At 45.5% G+C, this 27,338-nt stretch overlaps 1 protein-coding gene across 1 annotated transcript in view; it reads right to left on the reverse strand.

Annotated features, from left to right (window-relative positions):
* The window catches only part of LOC126297454 (outer dynein arm-docking complex subunit 3), a 291,407-nt gene that overhangs the window by 124,534 nt on the left and 139,535 nt on the right, over positions 1–27,338 (reverse strand). The window contains exons 6-7 of the mRNA XM_049988314.1: positions 27,106–27,223; positions 8,001–8,189 (exon numbers count right to left, since the gene is read on the reverse strand). Of these exons, the coding sequence (XP_049844271.1) occupies positions 8,001–8,189; positions 27,106–27,223 (307 nt within the window). The remainder of the gene's footprint in view (positions 1–8,000; positions 8,190–27,105; positions 27,224–27,338) is intronic.

Here is a 27,338-nt window from a genome sequence, read left to right on the forward strand (position 1 = left end):
CCGACTGAAACCGACGCCCACGAGCGTCTTACTTTGAAAGAAGTGAAATAATCGTATGGCACAGGTGGCCTGGAGGCCCCAGCTGGGGAAGTTCGGCCTCCGTGTTGCAAGTTGAGGCCACATTGGGGCAACAAAATCCAGTCCCCGAGCGGAGAAAATCTGTGACCCCACCGGGAATCAAACCCGGGCACGCTAAATGGCAGTTAGATTCGCTCACCATTCCGCTAAGGGGGCGGACGTCTTCCTTTAGGTCGCAAAAGATATAAAAATCTGACCACTCTGTACAAAGGGTGATTTCGCGATGATGTTCCAAAGTTTGAGGGACAATGGAGATGGGTAAAGGCTTTGTCACACAGGGCGTGGCCTGTGATATCTTCTCAGCGGTCGACGATACGGCACAGAGCGATATCCGTGTCAGCCACCCAGTCACTGTTTTCCGCAGAGCATGTTCACAGTAATGTTTCCCATTGGCTAAAATGTTTTTCAAGTTTTTCTTGGAAAATATGAGGAGCAACTCTTGCTTCTTTTAGCACTACAGCAGAAGGAAAAGACGTTACTAGGTGCACCGAATTAATGAAAAAGAACAGATCAATTTGGTTAATACCACTGTCTCTGTAGTGAACTGCAGTCACATGAACTTAGATTCTTTTTATATTTCCGTGTGTGAAGACAAAGTGTAACATCCCACCCATCACTTATCTGGTTTTGGCGCGTATTCACCCCAGGTAATTGACTAACAGATCAACAGAGAGTGCAAAACTGCCGCAATATCGGACAACGCAAAGAAAGTAATAAGTCCCTGTGACTCCTGATTGAACTGCGGTGGCAGTGTTGACATTGATTCAGAATTGATCCATTTTCATTAAAAAGGGGGCCACACTGATGTTATATTCAGCTATTTAACACCAAATCCAAATTTTGAACATAAAATTAATTAAGAAAATGACTTGGGATCTCAACTACTTGATTGAAAACAGGTGCAGTCGATTAGCACAAATTTATTTTAACTCCTGACCTTCAGCCATCACATTACACGACTCTCCTAACAGGCAGTAGTAATAAATTGCGTTTACGTGGAGTAAATTGCGATAAATCAAAATTAATTCCTATCGACTGACTCAGGCGTAATGCGAAGTGCGAGAAGAATTCCCCAATACACCGTCATGGAACCCTCGTGAAAACTTTGCCGATGTGATCCAACAAATTAATCAATGGCCTAATTCTAGCTGGAGCAGGCGCAATATCACCGAATTCAGCGTGGCGGGGCGTCGTCGTCGTGTGGATGTCGGCTGACCTCGTGGTGCTGCAAGGCTGCGCTCGTCTATTCACCCCTAGCTATCTTGCTCAGTACATAGCTGAACGAAAACTTTCTATCTACAAGCTCAATCTTTCCGTTTGCTAAGTCTTAAACTGCAGAGATGCTCACTTTCTCTCAGGCAAGCTCAGTAAAGAACGCCACGTCCGCACTCTAGGCAAGCTGGGAACGGAAAAACGCTACCGAGACTTCTCCCAGTCCGCTCTTCGCCTCGGTTTCCCCTCCAGCAAAATCACTTACACCAATTGCAGCACAACTCGCATTAATTATGCGTCACTTCCCAGCGCCGACCAATGCCTGCTCTGGGAAGTGAACAAATTCCCACAAAATTTCCCTTCCGCTCAACTTCTGCTATTTAGCTCCTCCCAGGCCACCCATCAAGGTTAGCGTCTGCACAAAACACCAATTTTTCCGGAATTCTGACTCCCAGGAGAGTACTTCAAATTCCTTGGTCCTACATTCCCATCGGAGGCCAGCGTATTTAATTCTGTCACTCTTCACCTGATTTACTTTAGACTCTGCGGACCATGAGTTCAGCGTGAAGTTGCTATAGTCACGAACACGCATATTTTGGCCTGTTGACTGCTCCACCGTAGCTTTGCCTGGCTTTCTCGCATGTTTCACTGAAAACGGGACGATGGACATTTATCAACAGGCGTACAAGTTCTCCATCTGCTTCCCGGTACACCAGCATGGGGTCAACCACCCTGCCCTCACTATTACTCATCTTAAGGCAGCTCATGGCTGTGTCCCGTTACCACTTTCTCAGAGTTTGAGCCATCCTAAGCTGCCTATTATCGCTTCCCTTTGCCGCTCCCCAGCCCAGTCACAGTCAACTCTGAATACTTCCTTGGGATAAACTAGGCTCCAGTAAATCTATGCGTTTCCACAAAGTTTTCATGTCACATGAATTACTTTAAAACCATCACCCAACATTAATTATTCCAATACGTCCATACTATACCCTCTACAAGATGCATTGTGCCTTGTAAGTCATTTTTGTTCAGCCCTACTGCTCACTCAACGTGAGTTCGGTTATCTTTAATGACTTCATGTAAGGGGCATAGTTCTTGCCATCTTACAAAAGTTGCTAGGAGCTAGATGACCTACTGCAACAGAACATTGAGAGGATCACAACGAACTGGAGAAGATCTATTGGAACTAGGAATATATTAGCAGTTTCTTTGAGGTAAGTAAATCAAAAATATACTCACATCTATCTTATATGAAAAGTAACCTATTTCAATATGTCAGGTAACATTTCAAACATGATAATAAGTAGTAATATACATTACAAACATTAGTTATTATTTACAAATACAAATAGCCAATATGATTGAGAATGGGACTCGTCATTGTCATAGAAGTGATGTGGATTTTCAAACGAATCATTGGCTGATGAGCCAATGGGATTCATACTGTGATAAACTGGGGCGTATCTACCGAGCCATATGCCGTATTATTATTCATTCAGAAATAGGGAGAATTAACAGACTGCAATGGAGAGTGGAGAGTGGATATTCCATGTGAGTGAACTGGTGTACCAAGCTCTCTCATCTATGTTCTTACGAAGAGTGTAGCCAGCTCTTTCTACAGCATTGCTTGTGTTGTTGCCTGGAATTTTCTGGACATGTCAACATAAGTGAGAAACAAGTTATCTGTGCAGGCGACAGTTTCCAGACCATCACTTTTTATTTCTGCTTGGGTCGTTCAACTGTTTGCAAGATAGTGTGTGAAGTTTATCGAGAAATGTGGAACATTTTTCAGCCAATCTGTTTGTGTCCTCCAACGCTACAGTGTGGACCAAAGCTGAGGAAGATTTTCAGCACTATGGGGTTTTCCGAATCGTGTTGGAAGCATAGATGGAAAACTCATCAAATTAAAATGTCCCAAGAATCATGTACCTGACTACTATTGTTACAAAAATTAGTTTTCACTCTTTCTTTTAGCTTTAGTAGACCCACTCTAAACGTTTGTGGCCGTTTATATAGAAAATTATGGACGACATAGTGGCACTACTAGTTTTGAGAATTCAGTATTCTACCGACAATATTGCTGGAAATCCCACCACACATATATCCCCATTTTTAAGTTACCGTTGGTGACGATGGCTGTGCACTTCAAACGTACCTAATGAGACCTTATCCAAAAGCTGAAAAAATCCCAGGAAAAAATGTTTCAATGTACAGCTTTCTCGAGCATGTCGTGTCGTTGGAAGCGCATTCGGTATATTGGCTACGAAATGGCGTGTATTTCTGAGAGCCACAGATACAGATGAGTTAGCTGCAGATTACATAGTTAAAGCAGCTTGCAGTTTGCATAACTTCATTGAAGAATGAGAGTGAATTTTCAGCAAATGATCAAAGTGAAGAAGTCATACGGCCTGTGCAAGCGCTGTTGCCAACGTATGCTACCAACCGGAGATCAACCCATGTTGCAACTCGAGTCCTCGAAACTTTTGCTGATTATTTTGTCAGTAGGACATAAATTCAATAGACATTGTTTGTTGTACTTGTCGGTGTACCTAATAATAAATAATAACTACGTAACAAAATAATTTTGTGAAATAAAAACGTATTCGTACTTACTAGTGACATTCAGCTCTCCTGCAATCATGGCTCATGTTCCTGATTTTTTCCCATTTTTGTAGAACTGATGTGAAGTGTGGTACAGATAAGTGTACTTTCTCACGTTTTCTATCAGCCGTTCCGTTTCGCCTCCCACCTTGAAAAAACCTCTCGATGAACTGATGTAGATCTCCTGGATCGTGCGATACTTCTGTGATTGTACAACTTATCGCCTGCCGCCGCTGTCAGAACTGTTTCGCTGCGACAGACCGCCTCGTGTGTGTCGGCGTCAATGCAGAGGTGCGTCGTAAAACCGTATCGCTGGATGGCGGTGGACAGAATGTTGTCTGCCTCCATACACCGCCTCCTGTGTGGCAAAGCCTTAAATGTATCAATGTGAGGTAAGGCACCCTGGTGTGAGAACGACCGAGACGAAGGTTATAAGCGAAAATCGTTCTAATACCTCTAACAGTGGACCTCTTCAACTGCAAGCTCTTTGCTCTCCATGTTGTGGTAGGACGTAGTACGGACCAAAACAAGAAAAACTGCCTACTAAACATGAGGTCCAAAGCTTAAGAGCTGTAGCCACTTGTTCACCTTTGCGGCTGTGAAACACGTCTATTGAACAAGTATCTCTTAAGGTAGGCAGTTTAGAGCCCATTCTTATGAAGCAGTCCTTTTTTGTTTTGGTCCATATTACTTCCTCCCAAAACATGGAAAGCAAAGAACTTGCAGTAGAAGAGGTCCACTGCCAGAGGTATCAGATCGATTTTCGCCAATAACTTTTCATTCGGTCGCTTCCAGATCAGGATCCCTTACCTCAAATTGATACGTTTACCATTCTCCACCATCCCTGAAAGCTTGTCATATCACCACGGACTCACCCTGTCTATCCCTTGTAGCGAACACGACCCTTGGATTAAGACAACATCCACGTGGTGTGACTTTAACAAGTTTCCCACACTCGTCTACGCAGATACTGGATGGTTCGCGCTGTCTGCTTCAGAAGCACGCTTTACATATACATGAAACACGAGAACGAAGAAACAAAAGTTTACACAAATTAAGGGTAGATCGTGAATACGACCTCCTCCATTTGCCTTCGGGGAAATGATGTGACAGTAGGATGACGTCCAGCGAAAGAAATAAAGTAATTTACGACTGCCGGACACAAAAAATGAGTGTTACCAGCAGGAAAAAGAGATATATAAGCAGGTGCTGAGCAGCTGAGTATTTATTTGCTTATATAATCTACCAGAACGAATGAAACATGAACATCAATTCACTTACAAGGTACCAGAGACAACCAGTTCCTTGTATAGATATTTAACCAACATTTCTGAACAGGCCGCTTCCTTATTGTCTAATTTCAGCTCCTATTCCTAAAAGCTCCTCGAGTATGAAATGTAATTATATGGTCTTTCGATTTGGACAGTAAAGTCTGTTTCCTAACACAAAGATGCTTACTAACAGTATTATGGAAATAGAGCAAAAGTTGCTTTCGATATAAATCATCCACTTCGGTAGATAAATTGCTTCATTACTGAGGCATCAGTTTAAATACTCCTTCCTCATACCATACGGTAACATGACGGGTCAACCCGTGTGCACCTGTTCACCTAATCTTAAGTTTTCAGCAACATTTTAGGATTCCTCACGCATTCATCAAATCTTCACCATTAATTGCAAGAAGAGTTCGTTTAATGTCTCAATGTCTACGTTTGTCCGCATGTAAAAGCTGTATCACGGCTCCCACTTTAACGTTGACGGAACTAACAATCAGAGTTCATTGTTAAAAATTACTACACAATGTGAACCGCGCTAAACAAAGCACGGCTCTTCACTAAACGCACAGAACGAGTAATATGCGGCGCTAAATAGTTGCGCAAACGTTCCTCAATTTCCCAATGTCCCTTCTTTCTTCAAGTGTGTTCATAACAAACAATTACGAGGGTACTCCCAAAAGTAAGGCCTACTTTTTTTTTTGTATAAGTACCGCACTCTGTTTAGAGTGCTTCACGCGCTGTGTGTAAACATGCGAACGCAGCGCTGAGGCGCTCAGTCTTGGCTTGGCAGCCGTTGAGAATGGAGCTCCCATTGGATGTTACCGACAAGTGCGAATTGCGCACAGTTTTTCGGTTTTTGAACGCAAAGGGCACTGCGCCGATTGAAGTCAATCGGCAATTGACGGAAGTGCTTGGTGAATCGCGCACGGATGTCAAAAATGTTAGTAAGTGAAGTAGAGAGTTTGCAGCTGGTTGGACAGAAATTCACGACGAACAGCATGGCGTCGAGCTGGTATGACATGGGCATACATAAACTGCCACAGCGTCTACAAAAATGCATCGACGTAAATGGTGATTATGTCGAAAAATAGCTGTAAACTGATGTAAACCACTGTAGAAATAAACAGGTCTATGTACTTATATAAAAAAGGAAACCTTACTTTTGGGATTACCCTCGTATTTAAAATTTATTTTGGCTCTTCATTTATGTCAGATTTTAGATATCATGCTCAATGAAATATTTATAGCACCTTTATTTATTGATGCACAGTGTAGTACAAATTATTCTTTTTAACTGACCAAATCATGCGATTTGATTAAACGTTGTAATAATTACATTTACAATATACTTTGCTGCAGCCAGTGCCGCACGAACTTTTATCTTAGGGTTACTATCCTATTTTCTCGTTCAGTAACAATTACTGCAACTACCTGGTGTGTGCAGAAACGAAGAGTCTACAGACAGATCAGAGGCAAAGTGCTAAACGTTGTTATACATCTTTGCCGTGGTAGAAGTGCAGGAAACGTCGCTAGTACACTTACAAAGCCTACCGAAATGTTACTAAAGACGACTAAAGCGGTTTATGGCATTTGTTTTAGCGAACTTCGGTTGTAATGAGCAACCGAAATATTTCGTAGCAGCCCAAGAGAGTCTTTCGATTTTTTCTTAATTTCCAGCATTTCCAGTCCTGTCTGTTTTTCCGTTTCGGCCTGGATGTAGATTTTCTACATTTATTATATATTATGTGTTTGGCTTCCAAAAACTGTTACGTTAATGTGTAATAAGTTTTGAGAGATTTCCAGTTTCAGTGCTGTGCCGTCAATATTGCACAGACTGATGTGTATGTCTCAGCTGTGAGACACGATTCGCTTTTTTTCAGATGCTCTTGCATAACGCTGTGGACAGCAAGTGGTGTTAAAAGTAGATTTTTGTTAACTGTTTCAATAGTGTAGTAGGCGGCTTCGTTCCAAGACAAATAGTGTCCTGTGAACTAAACTGTTCTACGCGAAACTACCTGCGGAGAATGTGGTTCGTACTACGTTCGAAAGACATAAAAATCGGTCTGTAGAATGTTAGATGTACAGTATAGAAGCTAGAAACAGGTGAAATGATTCCTATTCGCAGGACATTAGCGAAACATATATGTAAAGATGTAGAAATTTAACATTCAGCTCAAAATGACAAATTTACTGGGCTAGATATTACGAAAATAATAAAACGACGAAAAACAAAAATGAGGATTTCTTGGACTGACCCTTAATGATCAAAATCGTTTCGTTGATTATCACTGCTGGATGCCAATAAAATACCAGGTTACAAATCCGTTTAATTTCCCACTCTGTTTCAAAAATTTTCAAATGTGTGTGAAATCTTATGGGACTTAACTGCTAAGGTCATCAGTCCCTAAGCTTACACAATACTTAACCTAAATTATCCTAAGAACAAACACACACACCCATGCCCGAGGGAGGACTCGAACCTCCGTCGGGACCAGCCGCACAGTCCACGACTGCAGCGCCTGAGACCGCACGGCTAATCCCGCGCGGCTCACACCCTTTAATTATTATTGCTTCTTTAGCGTTTCAACAATGTTCACAATTGTTGTGCTGTATTAGTAGGTGTAATTTTATGGCTTAGTACTTAATATTTGTTTTTGTAAAGAAAAATACCGTTACACGTAAGGAATGAGAAAATAAAAAAAAAATATGGAACAATAGAAAAGAGTGTGTCACTGCAATACAGTGTAGGTTTATCGTGCTCGAGGTATCTACAAGCGAAATCACGCAGCAAGCAAGAGATAGCAGCGCTAGTATCAAGCAGCACGGCTTCACCTGTTGCTTCCTTCAGTTTGGCAAACGCATTTTCAAGGAAATCCGTCGCCGCTGCAGCTGCCGTCTCTTCGGCCATCGTCTGAGCAGCATCGTTTGAACTCGTTGAGTCTTGATGTACCATAGGGCGACTCGTAGGAAAAATTCGTCTTTCTAAGCGCTCTAGCTCCAAACGTCGTTCCTCTACCTGCACTCTGATAATTGAAGCCGACTTGTAGCTGAAGTTCTTCCATAAGATACAAAACTTTATATCTCACTTTAGCAGTACACACTCGCTGGACTATGTGACCAAAATTATCTGGACAGACAAACAAAATCAAATTTTGGCATATAACGAATTTTATATTTAAACCGCTTATCTTTACTGTGGTGTAGTCGTAGCCATCGACAACATTCTTCATATTCACAGAATTTTTGAGGACCCTGTCATCACCGTTTTAGCCTTATGTCAGTCTAAATATTTTTTACTGCTCGGAGTTGCTAGTTTGACAATAAACAATAAACAATAGTGTGGTAAATAGGCGTATTCACATAAGAAAAAGTGGTTGAATTTGGCGAGTAATGCGTCAGGAAAGGTGTTCCCGTGAATTTGGCGGCACAAAGCTACTTCCAGGCAAGAAAATTTGTCTCCTTTCGCCGCCTAGGTTGCTGTCAATGTAGGATCACCCACATTGCTCTTAAGGCAAGCTCCTAGTCATACGCCATTGCTTACGTCCGGTCTATGTATAGCGCTTTTCTGGGTAGTGTGGAAGACCGAAATCAGTGCTGGTGAAGTGTATCGTAGCGTCTGAGTGTTTGTGCAGAAATATGAAAACGAAAGATAGGGTGGAGATGAACTCAATACTGGGACACAATCTACAAATGATCCAAAGAACCATAGGGACCAGAGAGTCTATCTGACGGAAGAACCACCTTCAGTCAACAACACATTGAGGAAAAGTCTGATCTATACGAGGGTATTGCCGCACATACCTCTGATTAATGGATGTATGCTACCAGTTCATACGCCCAATCGTCAAAACCATTCGTTGACAATTTTTATTACACCTCTATTAATTTGCCATCGTGACCCCCTGTTTGGCCCGTACCGCCCAAGAGACGAGTGAGGGGTTTAATTACACTTTTTTGGAAAGATACCGAGCGTTTAATGAATTGCTTGAAGTTGAGCTTTCAGTAGCATTTAACGCCTCCCCAGAGAAATAAGTGGAACGGCTTTCAGGTGAAGATCTGCGGCTCTCTTGACACGGTCTCGTGCAGTACGACAGTGGAATCTGATACCAGCGTGCAACGGAGGCATCCACAATTAAAGTACCAGTTTCAAAACGCTGTAGAAAGAGAACCACTATTCAGAATGTCGTCAAATTTGAACAGAATATTATTGACGCAGGGGAAACATCATGGAACAAAAAAAAATTAACGAAACTTTTACCAGTAGATGGTACTATAAAAGTCTTCACGTAAATGGGGTTGGCTATAAATGACAGATGAAGCGCAATACGACGGCTATGGTTTAAGTTGCCCATTAAACCATCAGTACTGTTCAATGTACATGAATGCACTAGTTTGGCAGTCAACAGTTCTGGTACTGTTAGTTAGGTAAGCCCATCCACCACGGTAAGGGCGTACCATATCGGATGGGAAAAATGGGTTTTTAATTATCCTGAGGCCAAAAATCGCATGAAAAACGAAATGAAATCGGTATTTAATTGTACTGGGGCCAAAACAGCATAAAAAGCAAAAAGCTGTCTGGTTCAAATTATCGGGAGACAGGCGCAAGACATGTTCAATATGCTGTCAACCGTTTTCAGCCACAAGTTGAAATCGAGAAACATTATGTTTCACAACAGGTCGAGTGTCTTGGGGGTTACATTCAGAATGCATTGCGCAATGCGTGCCTCCAATTCAGCTACGTTCGTAACTAGAAGACTGAACAGAACTTCTTTCAAATAACCTCATAGCCAGAAGTCACGAGTTTTATGATCAGGCTGTAGGGAAATGACGGATGATAATTGTAGCGTCTGTGTCGGGGTCCGTACCTGCTGCTGTGTAATGTGCGGTGGACCACCATCTTGCGTAAAAATGGTCCTACCCATACATCCACGCTGTTCAAGATTTAGAATGGCGGTGCTGCGGAAAAGACTCTCATAGCATTTACCAGTGACTACATGTAACAGGACCGGCAGGACTCCTTCCTCGAAAAAATATGGCCCTATGATAAATGATGCCGTCAATTCGCACCATTTGAAGTGGTACCTGTTGATGTGCCTGCGGATTTTCCATTGCTCCTGCTGTGCAATTCTGTGTATTGACATGTTCTAGGAGATGGAAATGGGCTCGGCCTGTCCACAGAACGTTCCTTCACCATTCAGTGTCCTCTCCCATGCGAGCAAGAAATTCTAGAGCGAACATCGGTCTTGCTGGCAGGTTTGCAGGAAGCAACTGACGAGTATGGGTAACTTTGTACGGATAGCGATGTAGGGTGTTTCGCAAGATTTTATGCAGCGTGCTCGCAGTCATTTCCAACATTCGGTCAATTCCCCATGCACTGCATTTTTTCACACCACCTGCAGTAAAATGAAATGAAATGATTGTACGGCATTGCTGGCCGGGAGGCCCCATCCGGGGAAGATCGGCCGCCGAGTGCGAGTCTTACTGCAGTCGACGCCACATTGGGCGATGAGGATGAGTATAACACAACACCCACTCCACGAGCGGAAAAAATCTCCCACCTGGCCGGGAATCGGCCCCGGGGCCCGCTGCATGGGATGCGAGCACGTTACCATTCAGCTAAGGAGGCGGACCGTTCTGGAGTATTGTGGCCGCATTTTCGACAGACATTGGATCAACTGCTTTTCTCCCTCTGTCTCATTCTACTTCAGAAGATACTGTCTTTTCGGATTTTGTAATCATTTTCTCCTGACCTTTATGAAACAAGGCATTGGTCCGATGTTGGCTACTCTTCAACGTCCGGTATTTCTGCTGGGATACTGGTGCACAGTCCCCGTACTTGTAAAAGAGCTTTACCAGTAGCTTGCGATCCTCCATAGAGACAATCATGTGAGTATCGGACGCAAACTGACGAACAGCCGTATTCGCACCTCTGTAGATGTGCGCAATCTGAGGATTACAGTAGGATAATTTTTATGTTTGTTTGTTCAATGACGTTTCCCTCTGTATTAGTATTATACTATTCAAATCTGACGTCATTGTGAGCAGTTGGTCTCTTTCTACAGTGTTTTGAAACAAACTTCAGTTATGGGCTGATAGCAACAGACACTTCCCGTGCGACTGCTACGGTCGCAGGTTCGAATCCTGCCTCGGGCATGGATGTGTGTGATGTCCTTAGGTTAGTTAGGTTTAAGTAGTTCTAAGTTCTAGGGGACTAATGACCACAGCAGTTGAGTCCCATAGTGCTCAGAGTCATTTGAACCATTTGAACCAACAGACACTTCGGTATAACACAGTGATGTACCAAAGTGATGTACCAAAGTCATGGATAGTAGCTTGTATGTACGGAAGTGGTCAAAGCATCGCACGCGAGTTGAATTAAAAAGCAATTTATCAGTTGGATTCTTTGCGATATTTCCATTAACGCGCTTAGTCTACTGCCAACGATGCAACTTACGCGAGATCCAATGCCGAAATGCAGTTGAAGCAAAATTAATAGGAAATTCCATATCGGAAATTATTCGATCTTTGAACAGTCTTCTAACAAAAATGTCAAATGTAGCGACAGTAACTACTAAAAGAGAGCATCTCGTAGCTTGTACAGACTAACGATCTGCCACGCTTGTTTTACTGTCATTTGCTGCCGACATCTAAGACAATTCGTCTGTGGTGATAAATAAGCGACATGCATCATTTCACTTCCACAACAAATGATTTCCGATAGAAGTGTCGCCTCGCGGATTGGCCGTGCGGTTTGAGGCGCCACGTAACGGATTGCGCGGCCTCTCCCGCGGGAGGCTCGACTCCTCACTCGGGCATGGGTGTGTGTGTTGTTCCTAGCATAAGTCAGTTTAAGTAGAGTATAAGTAGGGGGACCCATGACCTCAGCAGCTTGGTCCCTTAGGAATTCTCACACATTTGAATATTTGATAGAATTGTCCATGTGAGCGGTGTAATGACGTTTGACGTTGATGGGACATGGCATCTTTCTGAACAAACGCAATACACTAACGAAAGGGCTTATTTTTCTTTTGTAGTCCAAAGTTCCACAATATTTGAGTAGTATTTACCAGATATTATTTTACCGTTTCACGGTAATCTATAAGATGAACCTCTTTTGCACTCATAACATGTTGGTGCGACTCCCGGCCGGGTTGGGGATCTTCTCTGCCCGGGGACTGCGTGTTTGTGTTGTCATCATTTCATCATCGCCATCATCATTTGTGACAGTGGCTAGAGTGGACTGTGAAAAAATTGGACTGTGTAACAACTGGGACTTTGTACGGGTGCTGATGACCGCGCAGTTGAGCGCCCACACATCAAGCATCATCATTGTCTTTCCGGGAGATGAAATCCAATTCGCTTTTTTCTATGCAAGGCTACCAGTTTCCAGCGATTACTGTCGCTGTTGTTTCGTTTCCTGCGTGAAGTATTGGATCCATGTGTCATCCACAATAACAAACGAGTGTGCGTAATTAGCTGATTCTATTACGCAACCAACGTAACGTTCGTTGTTGAAAATGATGAAAACTATTTATAAACCTTCACCGACATTGGATATACACTGAAGCGCCAAGGAAACTGGTATACGAATGCGTTTTCAAATACAGAGATATGTAAACAGATCGGTGACGCATGTGTCTGGCGTAGTTGTTTGGTCGGTTGCTGCTGCTACAACGGCAGGTTATGAAGATTTAAATGGGTATGAACGTCGTGTTACAGTCGTCCCGCGAGCAATGGGAGACAGCATCTCCGAGGTAGCCGTGAAGTGGGGATTTTCCTGTACGACCATTTCAAAAGTGTACCGTTAGTATCACCAGTCCGGTAAAACATCAAATACCCGACTTTGCTGGGGCCGGGAAAAGATCCTGCATGACCAACGACGACTGAAGAGAACCGTTCACCGTGACAGAAGTGCAAGCCTTCCGCAAATTGCTGCAGATTCCAATGCTGGGCCATCAACAGCTGTCAGCGTGCGAACCATCAACGAAACATAATCGATATGGGCCTTTGGAGTCTAAGACCCACTCGTGTACCCTTGATGACAGCACGATACAAAGCTTTACGCCTCACCTGGGTCCGTCGACACTGACATTGGACTTTTGACGACTGGAAACATGTTGCCTGGTCGAACGAGTCTTGTTTCAAATTAAATCGAGCGGATGGACGCGTACGGGTGTGGAGACAACCTCACGAATCCATGGACCATGCATGTCAGCTGAGGATTGTTCAAGCTGGTGGAGACTCTGTAATGGTGTGGGGCGTGTGCAGTTAGAGTGATGAGACCCCTGATAGGTCTAGATATGACTGATAGGTGACACATACGTAAGCAACCTGTGATCACCTGTATCCATTCATGTCCATTCTGCATTCCGAGGGACTTGGACAACTCCAGCAGGACAATTTGACAACCCACACGTCCAGAATTGCTACATAGTAACTCCAGAAACACTCTTCTGAGTTTAAAAACTTCCGCTGACCACCAAAATCCCCAGACATGAGCATTGAGTGTGTCTGGGTTGCCTTGCAATGTGCTGTTCAGAACTGATCTCCACCTCCTCGTACTCTTACGGATTTATGGACAGCCCTGCAGGATTCATGGTGTCAGTTCCCTCCAGCACTACTTCAGACATTGAGTCGATGCCACGTCGTGTTGCGGCACTTCTGCGTGCTTGTGGGGGTCATACACGATGTTAGACACGTGTACTACTTTCTTCAGCTCTTCTGTGTATTTCCGTAGGCAATAAACTGCCGAAAATAAGAAATTTTATGTATAAAAAGTTTTCGGTTTGCTTCTCACGTCAATCTGGGTACAATTTCGATTTTTCGACGAGAACATCCTTCGTCTTCGGCAGCAACAGGTGACCATCGTGGCTGCCGCTATTGTAACCATATATAGCCCATAGACGGCTTGTGACTGATCGGCATACGTTAGTACATCTCGTCCGTCTTGATTTTGACGACACATTTACGGAACGCACACCGATTTATATCTTAGCTCTCGGAGTTAACACGTCAACAATAGCGCTGCAACTGTTTGTGACAGCGGCAGCTTAGATTCCGAGATTAATAATCTGGAGAACGTGTTCCGAAAGAACGGCCATGGGGCTCTACAAGAAACAAGAACAAGAAAATGTTGGGTAACCACGTGACGATCTAGTTATTGAACTTCTTCCCTTCTGTGGTGCTACGTCGAGCAAAACAGGTAGACTGTTGGGAAGGAAGAGGCAAAAGACCTATTTTTCGACAGCCTAACAAGATAAAGGAGATACTGTGGCCGGTTAAGCACAATCTACGTTTGTAAGACTCCTTGTTTGTGAGGAAACAACTACATCGGCCAGTCAATCCCTACCGTTATCGATCGCTGTTCAGAACACCAAAGGCACACTAAAAAATCAAGGTCTCTGTACATCAGCAGTTGATGAACACAGTCTCAAAAATAAGTACAGGATTCAGGTGAATGAAACTACGTGATGGGATTCTGTTATCAAAGAAACGGTAGAAATTAGAATATGCGAGACCAGTTTGAACTGGGACAGCGGCTATAATCTTAGTAGGGCGTTGATGCGAATTCTCGAGCTGAGCAGACACAGAGACACAGAGGAATACCGTGAATTTTTTACGCGTGACTTGACTTACATTATGTCGCAACCTGTATCAGCATAAACAAAATTTTATTCAGATCTTTGTACCTGGATGGAGAGTTTTCTCAATCAGTCGTCCTTAGTTAACTATGTGGGTAAGAGATTTGCCCGCAGAAAGACAATGTTCTGGGTTCGAGTCCTGGTCTATACAATGTTTTGATCTACCAGAAAGTTTCAAAATTACGCTTACTTGCAGAAGAGTGAACGATCCATTCTGGTTCTGAAAGCAGTTCGTCGCGCTATGTGGGTCATACATGACGGGTCCCAGCACACCTCAGTTTGGATGTACACCGGGTTATGAGCAAAACCTTGTCAAGGTGAAGGGTCGGGCGCACCAGCCTGCCACCTCTCAGTACTTGTGCTTCAGGGAACATTTGAAAAGCGTAAAATACGCCACCCAGGTTGACAATATCAAGGATCTGGAACTGTGCATCTATATCAGCAGCTTACGCGAGTCCAGGTATCACAGTCCGTGTCGAGGGGCCGCCAAGCACGCATTGTCAATAAAGAAACTGTTCGAGCATCTCCTTGATGTGGCCAGTGCACATCACCTAAAGCAGCAGTGTTGTAGGACATATAATCAGCGGACTTGTGTTGATTTAGGGATCAGTTGCCCCCTCCCTCCCCCCCCCCCCCTCAACCCTCACATCTAGAAGTTTTCTATGAATGTATACATACACATTGCGTAGGTAATGAACCAAAATTACATAGAAGATGCAGAGGAAAGGAAATACGTCTTTTCCTTGATGAGAATGATTACCGAACAGCTGGTGAACGTAGTATCAGACATCTAGCCTTATGGTGCTGTAAAAGTGCGCATGTAAGTACACAGTAACTGAAATAAGCTGAAGGATGAACGAGTCGTAAAATCGGAAAAGATAATTAGTGTCAAGCAAAGTTCAATAGTGTAAACGAATTTCAGAAATAAAAAAAACTGAAGCATCCAGAAGTCAAGGTCGGATGTCAATGTAGCTTGGTACACATAATATGACTGGTACATATCGCTTCACGAATTTGCATCAGTTCAGTTACGCTTCATTTCATAAGTAAAAGCAGGCAATACTAACTTTTGGAATGGAGCGAATTCCGGTTTACTATGAGTTTCCTGCCCAGTTTCAGAAAAAAAACTTTAAAACCTTGAAATAGCCTGAAGGCATGGCTGGCAGACACCTGGGTGGCTCCAGGGGCAAGTGCGGTGGTCTGCATGCGTTGGCGAGTTCCTGTGCGCAGCTGCGCCTAAGCCTTCAAATGCCTACCTGAGCTGTGACAAATGCCTGTTCATCGTGGAAGTTAAAAAGAACGCCGCCTTTCGTTTCCCTTGCATCGTGAGAAAAATTCTTACCCTCTCAAACTTCGACCATGCAATCCAGTGCATTGCCCCTCCTAGTATACACTGCGTGTGATATGTCCACAAGTAGAGGAACACTACACAAACTCCTACCAACCTCATAAATAGTAAATCCGCATTTGTACACCACGTCAGAGAAATTTTAGCAGTGTTCCTCCATTCGTGTTTCGTCACATTAGCGTAGCATTCTGTCGTCCCTCCAAGGGAGTTTGAGGAATGCGCTCAGCTCCGAACGGAGCACAGAATTTCTACCGCATTCGTCTCCTACCTCTCGCCTCGCCCTAACACCGGAGTTTGAAGATGTTAAGTGTCACCTTTGCAGACAGAGTCCATATTCTGAGCAGCTCACATTCAGACTATCTAGTTGTGCAAATAGAACGCAAACCTCAATAATGGTTCAAATGGCTCTAAGAACTGTGGGACTTAACATCTGAGGTCATCAGTCCCCTAGACTTACAACTACTTAAACCTGACTAACCTAAGGACATCACACACATCCTTGCCCGAGGCAGGATTCGACCGTAGCAGCAGCGCGGTTTCAGACTGAAGGGCCTAGAACCGCTCGGCTACACCTGCCGGCACGCAGACCTCAGTGTGTCAGTATATCCCTTGTTAATTTGAAAATGCGAGCTGTGCAGGTGAACACTTATTTTTTTCTTTTTTCACTCTATCTCCCACCATATTTAACTTCAGTTTTCATGTTAGTTTTCATTGTTTTTAAGAGTGACATTTCAACAGGACTCGTATTGCTGATTTTAAGAAATAATACAGGTTTTGGAAATTGTAAACTCATTTTACATTTGTGAACACGATTTCCTACTACATTTCCCGCGGCTAGGCGACCCTCATTTAGTAAATATAACCAGGGCTATTCTAAGTTGAACAATACGATGGTGTTTCCAGTGTGCACAGTGGCCAAACAATAAGTGCAATGCTACATAATATACAAGGGTGTGAAACAGTGGTGTTCAACTGGAGGCATTCACACACATCGTAACAGAGTTTAATATCAATTTAGTTACTAATCCTAAATTAGTTTCAACATACTCACCATTCATAGGTAGCGAGCTAATAAGAGTTGCACTTCTCTGTGACAGGTAGAACAGCCACCAGAGTGCAGTTAGTACTGCGGGTGTTAATCGTTTTAATCGTTGTTTCAGGCCTCGAAGGGTATAAAAGGGAAGCGGACAGTGTCAGATGCTGAGAGATCAAAGTCAAGGACACAAAGAGGGCACAACTGATAACCTTTGAAACAGGCCTCAATATCGGTCTCAATTTGGCCCACCGAGCAAGGTAGCACTGGACTCACGTTCCGGAGGACGACGGTTCAAACCCGCGTTCGGCCACCCTCATTTAGGTTTTCCGTGATTTCCCTAAATCGCTTCAGGAAAATGCCGGGATGGAAAGGGCATAGGCGACTTTCTTCCCCATCCTTCCCTAATCTGTTGGGACCCATGACCTCGCTGTTTGGTCCCCTCTCCCAGATCAACCAACCGACCGACCGATCATCAATTTGGTCAGCTGGTCGAATCGGACAATATCCAGATATATGAGCATTTGGATGTGTCAGTCGCCCGATGTCGGTCTGCACGGAAACATGAGGGTAACCATACTCGTACTCAAGTTTCCGGTCGACCACGTGTGACAACCACACTGCAGGAGCGCCGTATTGTGCAACGAGCACACTGTAATCTCTTCACATCTATGACTACCACCAGAGAACAAGTCACGGATTCCCTGCGACATTCTGTGCCATCCCGTACCATTGCAACAGCCAGACGAGGGATTAGCTCGCCGTGCGTAGGGCGCCATTAACAACTCGATAGTAACGGCTGCGTTTGGAGTCGTGCCGTGAACGAGAGTCCCGAATTGCCGGTGTATGGCATCGTGTTGTGTTGAGCGACGAATCACGGTTCTGCTCTACCCAGGATGATCGGCGACCTGGGGAGAGGTGGAGGCACATCGGTGTTATTCAGTGCGGTAGCGCTGCCACTCACCGCTGCCGCGAACGCTTACGCCGCTACCGTTAATATGTAAGAGTCACCTCTCTGGAACTCAAGCGGGGGTCTACGTAAGTTCAAACATCGACGCACAGACCCCATTTTGTACGATTGCCATTTCGTAACATTTACAGACTTTCACACACGTCAGGTGCCGTCATCTACGGAATACTCATCCTATTAAAGACTGACTGAACTGTAAACCTTTGTATCTATATACACTGATGAACCAAAACATTATGACCACCTGCTTAATATCTTGTTCTAGGCGCTGCAGTCTGGAACAGAGCGACCGCTACGGTCGCAGGTTCGAATCCTGCCTCGGGCACAGATGTGTGTGATGTCCTTAGGTTAGTTAGGTTTAATTAGTTCTAAGTTCTAGGCGACTGATGACCTCAGAATTAAGTCACATAGTGCTCAGAGCCATTTGAACCATTTAATAGCTTGTTTGTGCACTTTGAAAAAAAAAAAAAAATGGTTCAAATGGCTCTGAGCACTATGGGACTTAATTGTGAGGTCATCAGTCGCCTAGAACTAAGAACTACTTAAATCTAACTAACCTAAGGACATCACACACATCCGTGCCCGAGGCAGGATTCGAACCTGCGACGGTAGCGGTCGCGCGGTTTTAGACTGAAGCCCCTAGAACCGCTCGGCCACACCGGCCGGCTGTGCACTTTGGAACAAAATACATAATTCATTCTGCATATCGAGGACCCGACACGTTGTTGGTAGATTTGTGAAAGTTTGTGGCATTAGAAGCCTACGCACATGTCAAGTCATTCGCTTAAATAACGGATCGCTCATTTGCGCACGCGGTGATGGCGCCCGATAGCGACCGAGATGGATTCTATAAGACTCTACAGCGTAGAGTCGAGCGCCAGCACACCAGTCGGCAACGATAGAGAAGAGATGGCTATGACAGGAGGTCAGCCAATCGCACACTGAGCGACCCCTCTCGAGGACAACGAGACAGCAGCGACCCCTATGTGAAGAGAATATAAGCGCCGCGACCGACTGGTGACGCCACAGTTTAATAGCAGCTTCAAGATTAGGCTCTCGTATAGATGCAGCAACACTAGTGACTCCGCTTGTACTCTCTATGTAGCTCACACTCGGATTATCTATACTGAGGAAGTTTGATTATATCGTATGTCGCCCTTGCTTGCGACACATCTGTGTAACAGCAAAGTGTTGTATCTTTACTTATTGTAATAAACTCATTAATATGATTTGTTTGAATGTTGTCTAGCGATCCGAGTAAGCAGGCTTCCTAGACACCCCACATTTGACGACGAGCGTGGAGACATAATACTTACATCAGGCGAATTTGGTCGCCGAGACATCAACGTGAGTTCACTATAATACTCCTCAAACCACATTAGCATAATTCTGCCTCCGAGACACGGACACTTATACTGCTGAAAGATGACATCCCCGTCGTGGAAGAAATCGAGCGTAAAGCGATGCACGTGGTTCGCATCTGTCTGCGTGTCTTCGATTACTAACACAGGTCCTATGGAAGCGCAGGAAAATGTCTCCCGTAGTATAATACTGCTCCTACCAGAATACGTTTGTGCATCTGCAGCGCGCTACACGGCGTTTGTGGAGACAACTATCGATCTAGTGAAGCAGAAATGTGATTCGACACGTTTCCATTGATCGACTCACGGCTCGCGATAGTTCCGTGCCCACTACAATCGTAACCAACGACGTCGTTGGGTCTTCATGTGAACACATAAGGGTGTGTTGTAACCGCGACCGGAACGGTTGCAGGGGTGCCGAGAAAGCACGGCGGGACCAAACGGAGAGCGGCCCGCGAACAAACAAACAACGGAAAGGTCCGAAACGAAACAACGACGGACGATCGAGACAGACCTTACGACGACAACACGCAAGAAGCAACCGAGTAAGAGAGACAAACAAACGAGTCCGAGACGTCCACTAGTAATGAAAACAAAGGAGGATAAACACGTTGTCTGTTATGGAGGCGATATATCAAGACGCACGCAACGATTATTTTCGCTGGCTGAGTTTTTTTTTTCTTTGTTATTTTCAAACATGTTTACAGGCAGGCCTGCAGCAGCATACTACGCCGCTCTTTCGCCTCAGAGAAACACACAAGATACAAATGAAGACAATGTGAGATAAAAAGACGGTGGACATATAAACGGAGACAAACACTTGTTAAAATACATGGAGCCGTTCAAGGGCGTAGAGTCCATGTTAAAAGTTGTTCAGACACTTGAACACTTACATAGACGAAAATTGTCACACGTGAACGTAGGTGCACAAAACGAACAACATTGAACCACTTAAGCACAAACGACGGCACACACAGAAACACGAGGCGTTGATCTCCGGCGCGCGAATGTTCACTAACCGTGTACGAGTCCGGGGACCTGCCAAGAGAGGAGGAGGGGAGGGGGTGGAAGAGGGAGAGGGGAGAGCAGATGCCATGGGTAGGGGAGACAAGGGGCAGGGGAGGAAGGGGGGAAGCCCGGGAGATGAGGGGAGGGGACTTTTTTTTGTTTGGGGTTTAAGGTCGCTCAACTACTGAGGTCATTAGCGCCCAGTCACAATTGTAAGAGCACATAGAATCTAGTAAAACTCAAAGGGGGAGGGGGACACCAGAAAGTTCTTACAAAGATGCAGATAAAATAAGTGAAAGAGTTAGATGTCTTTGGACAAGCCAGTCAAAGTAATAAAACTAAGAACACGAGCAGCTGCTCGAGAGGCATCAACTAAAATATCCTGTAAAGTAGATGGCAGACACAGGAGAACATGAGATTGACTAAAACGGGTACACGACAATAAAACATGGCGCACTGTCAATGCATGACCACAAGGGCACTGCGGGGATGGGTCACCGGAGAGCAGGTAACGGTGGCTAAACCGGCAATGCCCAATCCGCAACCTGGTCAGAAGGACCTCTTCTCTCCGACATGGGCGGGAGGGGTTGTCCAAGCAGTTGGGAACGGTTTTACGGCCCGGAGCTTGTTTCCTTGAAGTGATGACCAAGTATCTCACCACAATGACACAAGCCTCCTACAAACAATCCCACTAATGTCAGATGATGGGACACAATGGGAGGCTGGCCAAGGCAGGAGGACTGCAGCCTTGGCTGCAGCATCAGCAGCCTCATTCCCAGGCACTCCTACATGGCCGGGAACCCATAGAAAGCTGACAGGAGAGCCATCATCAGCAAAAGAATGGAAGGACTGCTGGATCCTTTGCACCAAGGGATGGACCGGATATGGAGCTCCAAGGCTCTGAAGAGCACTGAGTGAATCAGAGCAGAGTACATACGATGAATGACGGTGGCGGCGGGCATACTGAACGGCCTGATGGAGAGCAAAAAGCTCGGCCGTAAAGCTGGAACACTGCTCGAGGAGCCGGTATTTAAAGGTGACGGACCCGACGACAAAGGCACAGCCGACACCATCGTCAGTTTTGGAGCCATCAGTGTAAATAAAGGTGTGACTGGCAAGTCGCGAACGAAGTTCGACAAACCGTGAGCAATACATTGCAGCCAGAGTACCCTCCTACGGGAGCGAGCTGAGGTCGAGATGAATATGAACCAGAGCCTGGAGCCAAGGTGGTGTCAGGCTCTCACACTCTCTGAAGGTGGTAGGGAGGGCAAAATCCAATTGTCGAAGCAGGCGACGAAAGCAGACTCCAGGGGGCAGCAGGGCAGACACGTACAACCCATACTGACGGTCGAGAGACTCGGCGAAGAAGGACTGATAAGAGGGGTGGTTGGGCATTGACAACAGCTGGCAGGCATACCGACAAAGCAGTACGCCGCGCCGGTAGGTCAATGGTAATTCGGCAGCTTCAGCATAGAGACTCTCGACGCGACTAGTGTAGAATGCTCCGGTCACAAGACGTAACCCCTGATGGTGGATGGAGTTGAGACGGCGTAAGAGGGATGGCCGAGCAGACGAGTAGACGAGGCTCCCATAATCCAGCTTTGATCGGACTATGGACCGATACAAGCGAAGCAGGACAGTGCGATCCGCTCCCAAAGATGAACCACTAAGAACTCTGAGGACGTTAAGGGAACGTGTACAACGGGCAGCCAAATAAGAGACGTGCGGAGACCAACAAAGTTTACTGTCCAGTGGGAGCCCTATAAACATAGTTGTTTCCACGAATGGGAGAACAACGGGACCGAGATGTAAGGATGGCGGAAGGAACGCTTTATATCGCCAAAAGTTGATGCAAACCGTCTTCTCTTCACAGAACCAGAAGCCATTAGCCACACTCCATGAGTATAGGCTGTCAAGACAACGCCGAAGGCAGCGCTCCAGAAGGCATGTTCTCTGGGCACTGCAGTAGATCACGAAGTCATCGACAAAAAGAGAGCCTGAGACATTAGGCGGAATGCAATCCATAACTGGATTGATCGCTATGGCAAAAAGGGCTACGCTCAAGACGGAGCCCTGAGGCACTCCGTTCTCCTGGAGGAAGACGTCGGACAATACGGAACCCACACGTACCCTAAACTTTCGATCTGTTAAAAAGGAATTAAGAAAAAGGGGCAGGCGACCGCGTAGACCCCACCTGTGCATAGTGCGGAGGATACCTCCTCTCCAACAGGTAACATAAGCCTTCCCCAAATCGAAGAACACGGCTACCGTTTGGCGCTTTCGCAGAAAGTTGGTCATGATGAATGTCGACAAGGTCACAAGGTGGTCAACAGCGGAGCGGCGGTGACGAAAGCCGCATTGAACATTGGTAAGTAGCTGTCGAGATTCAAGAATCCAAACTAACCGAGCGTTAACCATGCGCTCCATCACCTTACAGACACAGCTTGTAAGAGAAATGGGGCGGTAACTAGAAGGAAGGTGTCTATCCTTCCCAGGTTTGGGTATAGGAACAACGACGGCGTCACGCCAACGCATGGGGACTTGACCTTCGGTCCAGACGCGATCGTAGGTGCGAAGAAGAAAGCTTTTGCCTGCCAGAGAAAGGTGTGTCAGCATCTGAAAGTGAATGGCATCTGGCCCCGGAGCGGAGGACCGGGACAGTGCAACTGCACGTTCGAGTTCCCGCATAGTAAAGGGGGGCATTATAATTTTAATTTTCCAGATTCAGCGAGTGGAAGGAAGGTCGCCGAGCCTCTTCTGCCTCTTTCCTGGGAAGGAAGGCAGAGTGGTAATGGGCGGAGATTGAAACCTCCGCGAAAAAGCGGCCGAAGGCGTTGGAGACATCCACAGGATCAACAAGGACCTCATTACCTGAAGTCAGGCCACGTACCGAGGAGTGGGCCTTAATGCCCGACAGAGGGCGCAGGCCAGCCCAGACGACAGAAGAGGGAGTAAAACTGTTAAAGGAGCTGGTGAAAGAGGCCCAACAAGCTTTTTTGCTGTCTTTGATGACTCTACGGCATTGCGCTCGGAGTCGTTTGTATCCAATACAATTCGCCAACGTAGGATGGCGACGAAAGGTGCGTAAAGCACGTCGTCGAGCACGGATAGCGTCTCTATAAGCCCCATTCCACCAGGGGACGGAAACGCGACGTGAAGAAGAGGTAGTACGAGGAATGGAACGTTCGGCAGCATTGATGATAACAGCCGTGAGGTATTCGACCTGACTGTCACAACTGAGAAAATCGTGGTCCGGAAAGGTCGCCAGGGAGGAGTAAAGTCCCCAGTCAGCTTTCGTCTGGCGCGGATTCAAATTCCGCAGTGCGCGGTACCAGAGGGTGGTCTTCTGAAGAGCTCCATGTTGAAAAACGTACGATGAACGGTCTGCTCCGAAAGACTTGTGCGTGCACCAGCATTGTGCTCTTTCGGCGTAGATACCACAGATCACCATCTATCCTACTTTACAGAGCAGACAGGCCTACGAACCCCATGTTCTATGAAGAGTCGTGGACGTCCAACCATATAGCGCCTAGTGTCCTATCTCTTTCCGTAGATGCTCACGACAGTAGCATGTGAACATTGGACGAGCTTCGCCGTTATCGAGATACTCGTTCGCAAGTTGTGCGTTATAATAATCTGCCTTTTGTCAAAGTCGCTTATCTCAATGGATTTCCCCATTTGCAGCCAGTATCTGCGCTAGGGTGATTCTCCGTCCGTGTCTGCTTCACTTACAAACAATGAAGCGCCAAAGAAACTGGCATCGGCATGCGTATTCAAATATGGAGATATATAAACAGGCAGAATACGGCGGTGCGGTCGGCAACGCCTCTATAAGACAAGGTTCTGGCGCAGTTGTTAGATCGGTTACTGCTGCTACAATGGCAGTTTATCTCGATTTAAGTGAGTTTAAAGGTGATGTTACAGTCGGCGCACGAGGAAGCGATGAAGTGAGTATTTTCCCATACGACCATTTCACGTGTGTACCGTGAATATCAGGAATTCAGTGAAACATCAAATCTCTGACATCGGTGCGAGCGAACAAAGATCCTGCAGGAATAAGATCAACGACGACTGAACGTAATCGTTCAAAGTGACAGAAGTGCAACCCTTCCGCAAATTGCTGTAGATTTCAGTGCTGGGCCATCAATAAGCGTCAGCGTGCGAACCATACAACGAAACATCATCGATAAGGGCTTTCGGAGCTGAAGGCCCACTCGTGTACCCTTGATGACTGCACGACACAAAGCTTTACGACTCGCCTGGGATCAAAACACGGACATTGGGCTGTTGATGACTGAAAATATGTCTCGTCGGACGAGTCTCGTTTCAGATTGTATCGAGCGGATGGTCGTGAACGGGTATGGAGACTATCTCATGAATCCATGGACCTTGCATGTCAGCAGGGGCTGTTCAAACTGACGGTGGCACTGTAATAGTGTGGGACGTGTGCCGTTGGAGTGATATGGGACCCATGATACGTTTAGATAAGACTCTGACAGGTGACACACACGTCGTGAGCATCCTGTCGGATCACTGGCATCCTTTCATGTCCAATGTGCATTCCGTCGGACTTGTGCAATTCCAGCAGGACAATGCGACACCCTACACGTCCAGAATTGATACAGAGTGGCTCCTGGAACACTCTTCTGAGTTTAAACACTTACGCTGGCCACTAAACTCCTAGACATGAACATTTTTAAGCATATCTGAGATGCCTTCCAATGTGATGTTCAGAAGAGAACTCCACCCCCTCGTACTCTTACGGATTTATGGACCGCTCTGCAGGATTCATGGTGTCAGTTCCCTCCAGCACCACTTTAGACATTAGTCGAGTCGATACCACGTCGTATTGCGGCACTTCTGCGTGCTCGTATGGGCCCTACACCATATTAGGCAGGTGCGCCAGTTTCTTTCACTCTTCAGTATACTTTTGTTTCCGCGTCACACTCCCGCAACGCCACTTGGCGGAATCCAATGTCGCGGTGAGCAGTGTTTACAATGTTTTGGTTGATCAGAGCATATTTCACACAAATCTACTGTTATCAAATGGTTCAAATGGCTCTGAGCACTATGGGACTTAACTTCTGAGGTCATCAGTCCCCTAGAACGTGGAACTACTTAAACCTAACTAACCTAAGGACATCACACATCCATGCCCGAGGCAGGATTCGAACCTGCGACCGTAGCGGTCGCGCGGTTCCAGACTGTAGCGCCTAGAACCGCTCGGCCACCACGGTCGGGTCTACTGTTATCAACTGACGTTGCAGATACAGCAAAGGTTATGTATTACTTTGACTATTTCTTATTAGATATAGACCAAAGTAATATCTGAATCCTCTGTCCGCGAACGGCATCTGTTCCTATTTCCTGTATCCGATAAAAAATCACAAAGCGTGCAAAAGAAGTTGTACAGTCACGACTGGTAGTGACAGAGGGAAGTTTGACAGCACAGCGGGTTGACGGAGGAGATAGAGAAGATCCAAAGAAGAACGGCGCGTTTCGTCACATGGTTATTTGGTAACCGTGATAACGTTAGGGAGATGTTTAACAAACTCAAGTGGCAGACTCTGCACGAGAGGCGTTCTGCATCGCGGTGTAGCTTGCTCGCCAGGTTTCAAGAGGGTACGTTTCTGGATGAGGTATCGAATATATTGCTTCCCCCTACTTATACCTCTCGAGGAGATCACGAATGTAAAATTAGAGAGATTAGAGCGCGCACGGAGGCTTTCAGACAATCGTTCTTCCCGCGAACCATACGCGACTGGAGCAGGAAAGGGAGGTAATGACAGTGGCACGTAAAGTGCCCTCCGCCACACACCGTTGTGTGGCTTGCGGAGTATAAATGTAGATGTAGATGTAACAGTACGTGACGGTTGAACTGCGACACCCCTCGAGTGACAGGATTGTGGTGCCATTTCTCAACAAAACAATGCTCGCTCACACTTGACTCGTGTCTCAACGACCTCACTGATACTGAGATACTGTCGACCCAGTACTGTCCCCTACGGAGCCAGGTCACACGTCATCCCCATTCCCTTGATATAACAGCTTATGCCATGCTGCTCAACCGAATCAGTGCATGCATCCAGCTAGAGGAGGTGCAACTTCGTACTGACTCATACTACCATGTTCTTTGTAAATTTGGCTCGATATTGTAAACGCTGAAATAACCTCACGTACACTCCCAAACTGTGACGTTTCATTTCGTTTCTGCTTACCATTCTGAGTGCTTTACTTTTTTGTCAGGCAGCGTATAACAATAAAACAATGTTGAAAATAATGATTACTGATTAGGAAGCGTATGGAATAAGACTGTTGGCTATGAGTGTTACTGATACAGACATGAAGAAACATCAGTGAAGCTGGTTTGGTATTAGTAGTTTCTAGATATGGCCTACTAGTTCGGACTACTCTGAGTCTGCGGTATATTTATCATGCACCGAAAGAACGCAACAGCGGACAAATGAAGTGCTATCTGTCCAGATGATTTCAATCAAATGAAAAATAAACGTAATATATGTCACATAATGAGGAAGAACGTGGAAGATTACAGTTAAATTTCCCTGAAAAAGTCACACCTGAATTCCTGGAGCTGTCTCTCCCTGAGTTTCCCAGCGTTCAGAGCTATCGTTTCTTGTTTCACCAGCGTCCCTTTTGTCATGTCTCGGAGATCCATTGCCTCTTTGTTTATCTCCTGCAAAAATATTAACAGAAAATTTTTATCATACCTCTTTTTAAAACTTGACAATAAACATCATTTCATGAATTCAATGGTAATAGTAAATGACTTTCTGAAACAGTAGAAAACA

Source organism: Schistocerca gregaria, chromosome X, assembly GCF_023897955.1.
Source record: "Schistocerca gregaria isolate iqSchGreg1 chromosome X, iqSchGreg1.2, whole genome shotgun sequence".
Classification (NCBI taxonomy): domain Eukaryota; kingdom Metazoa; phylum Arthropoda; class Insecta; order Orthoptera; family Acrididae; genus Schistocerca; species Schistocerca gregaria.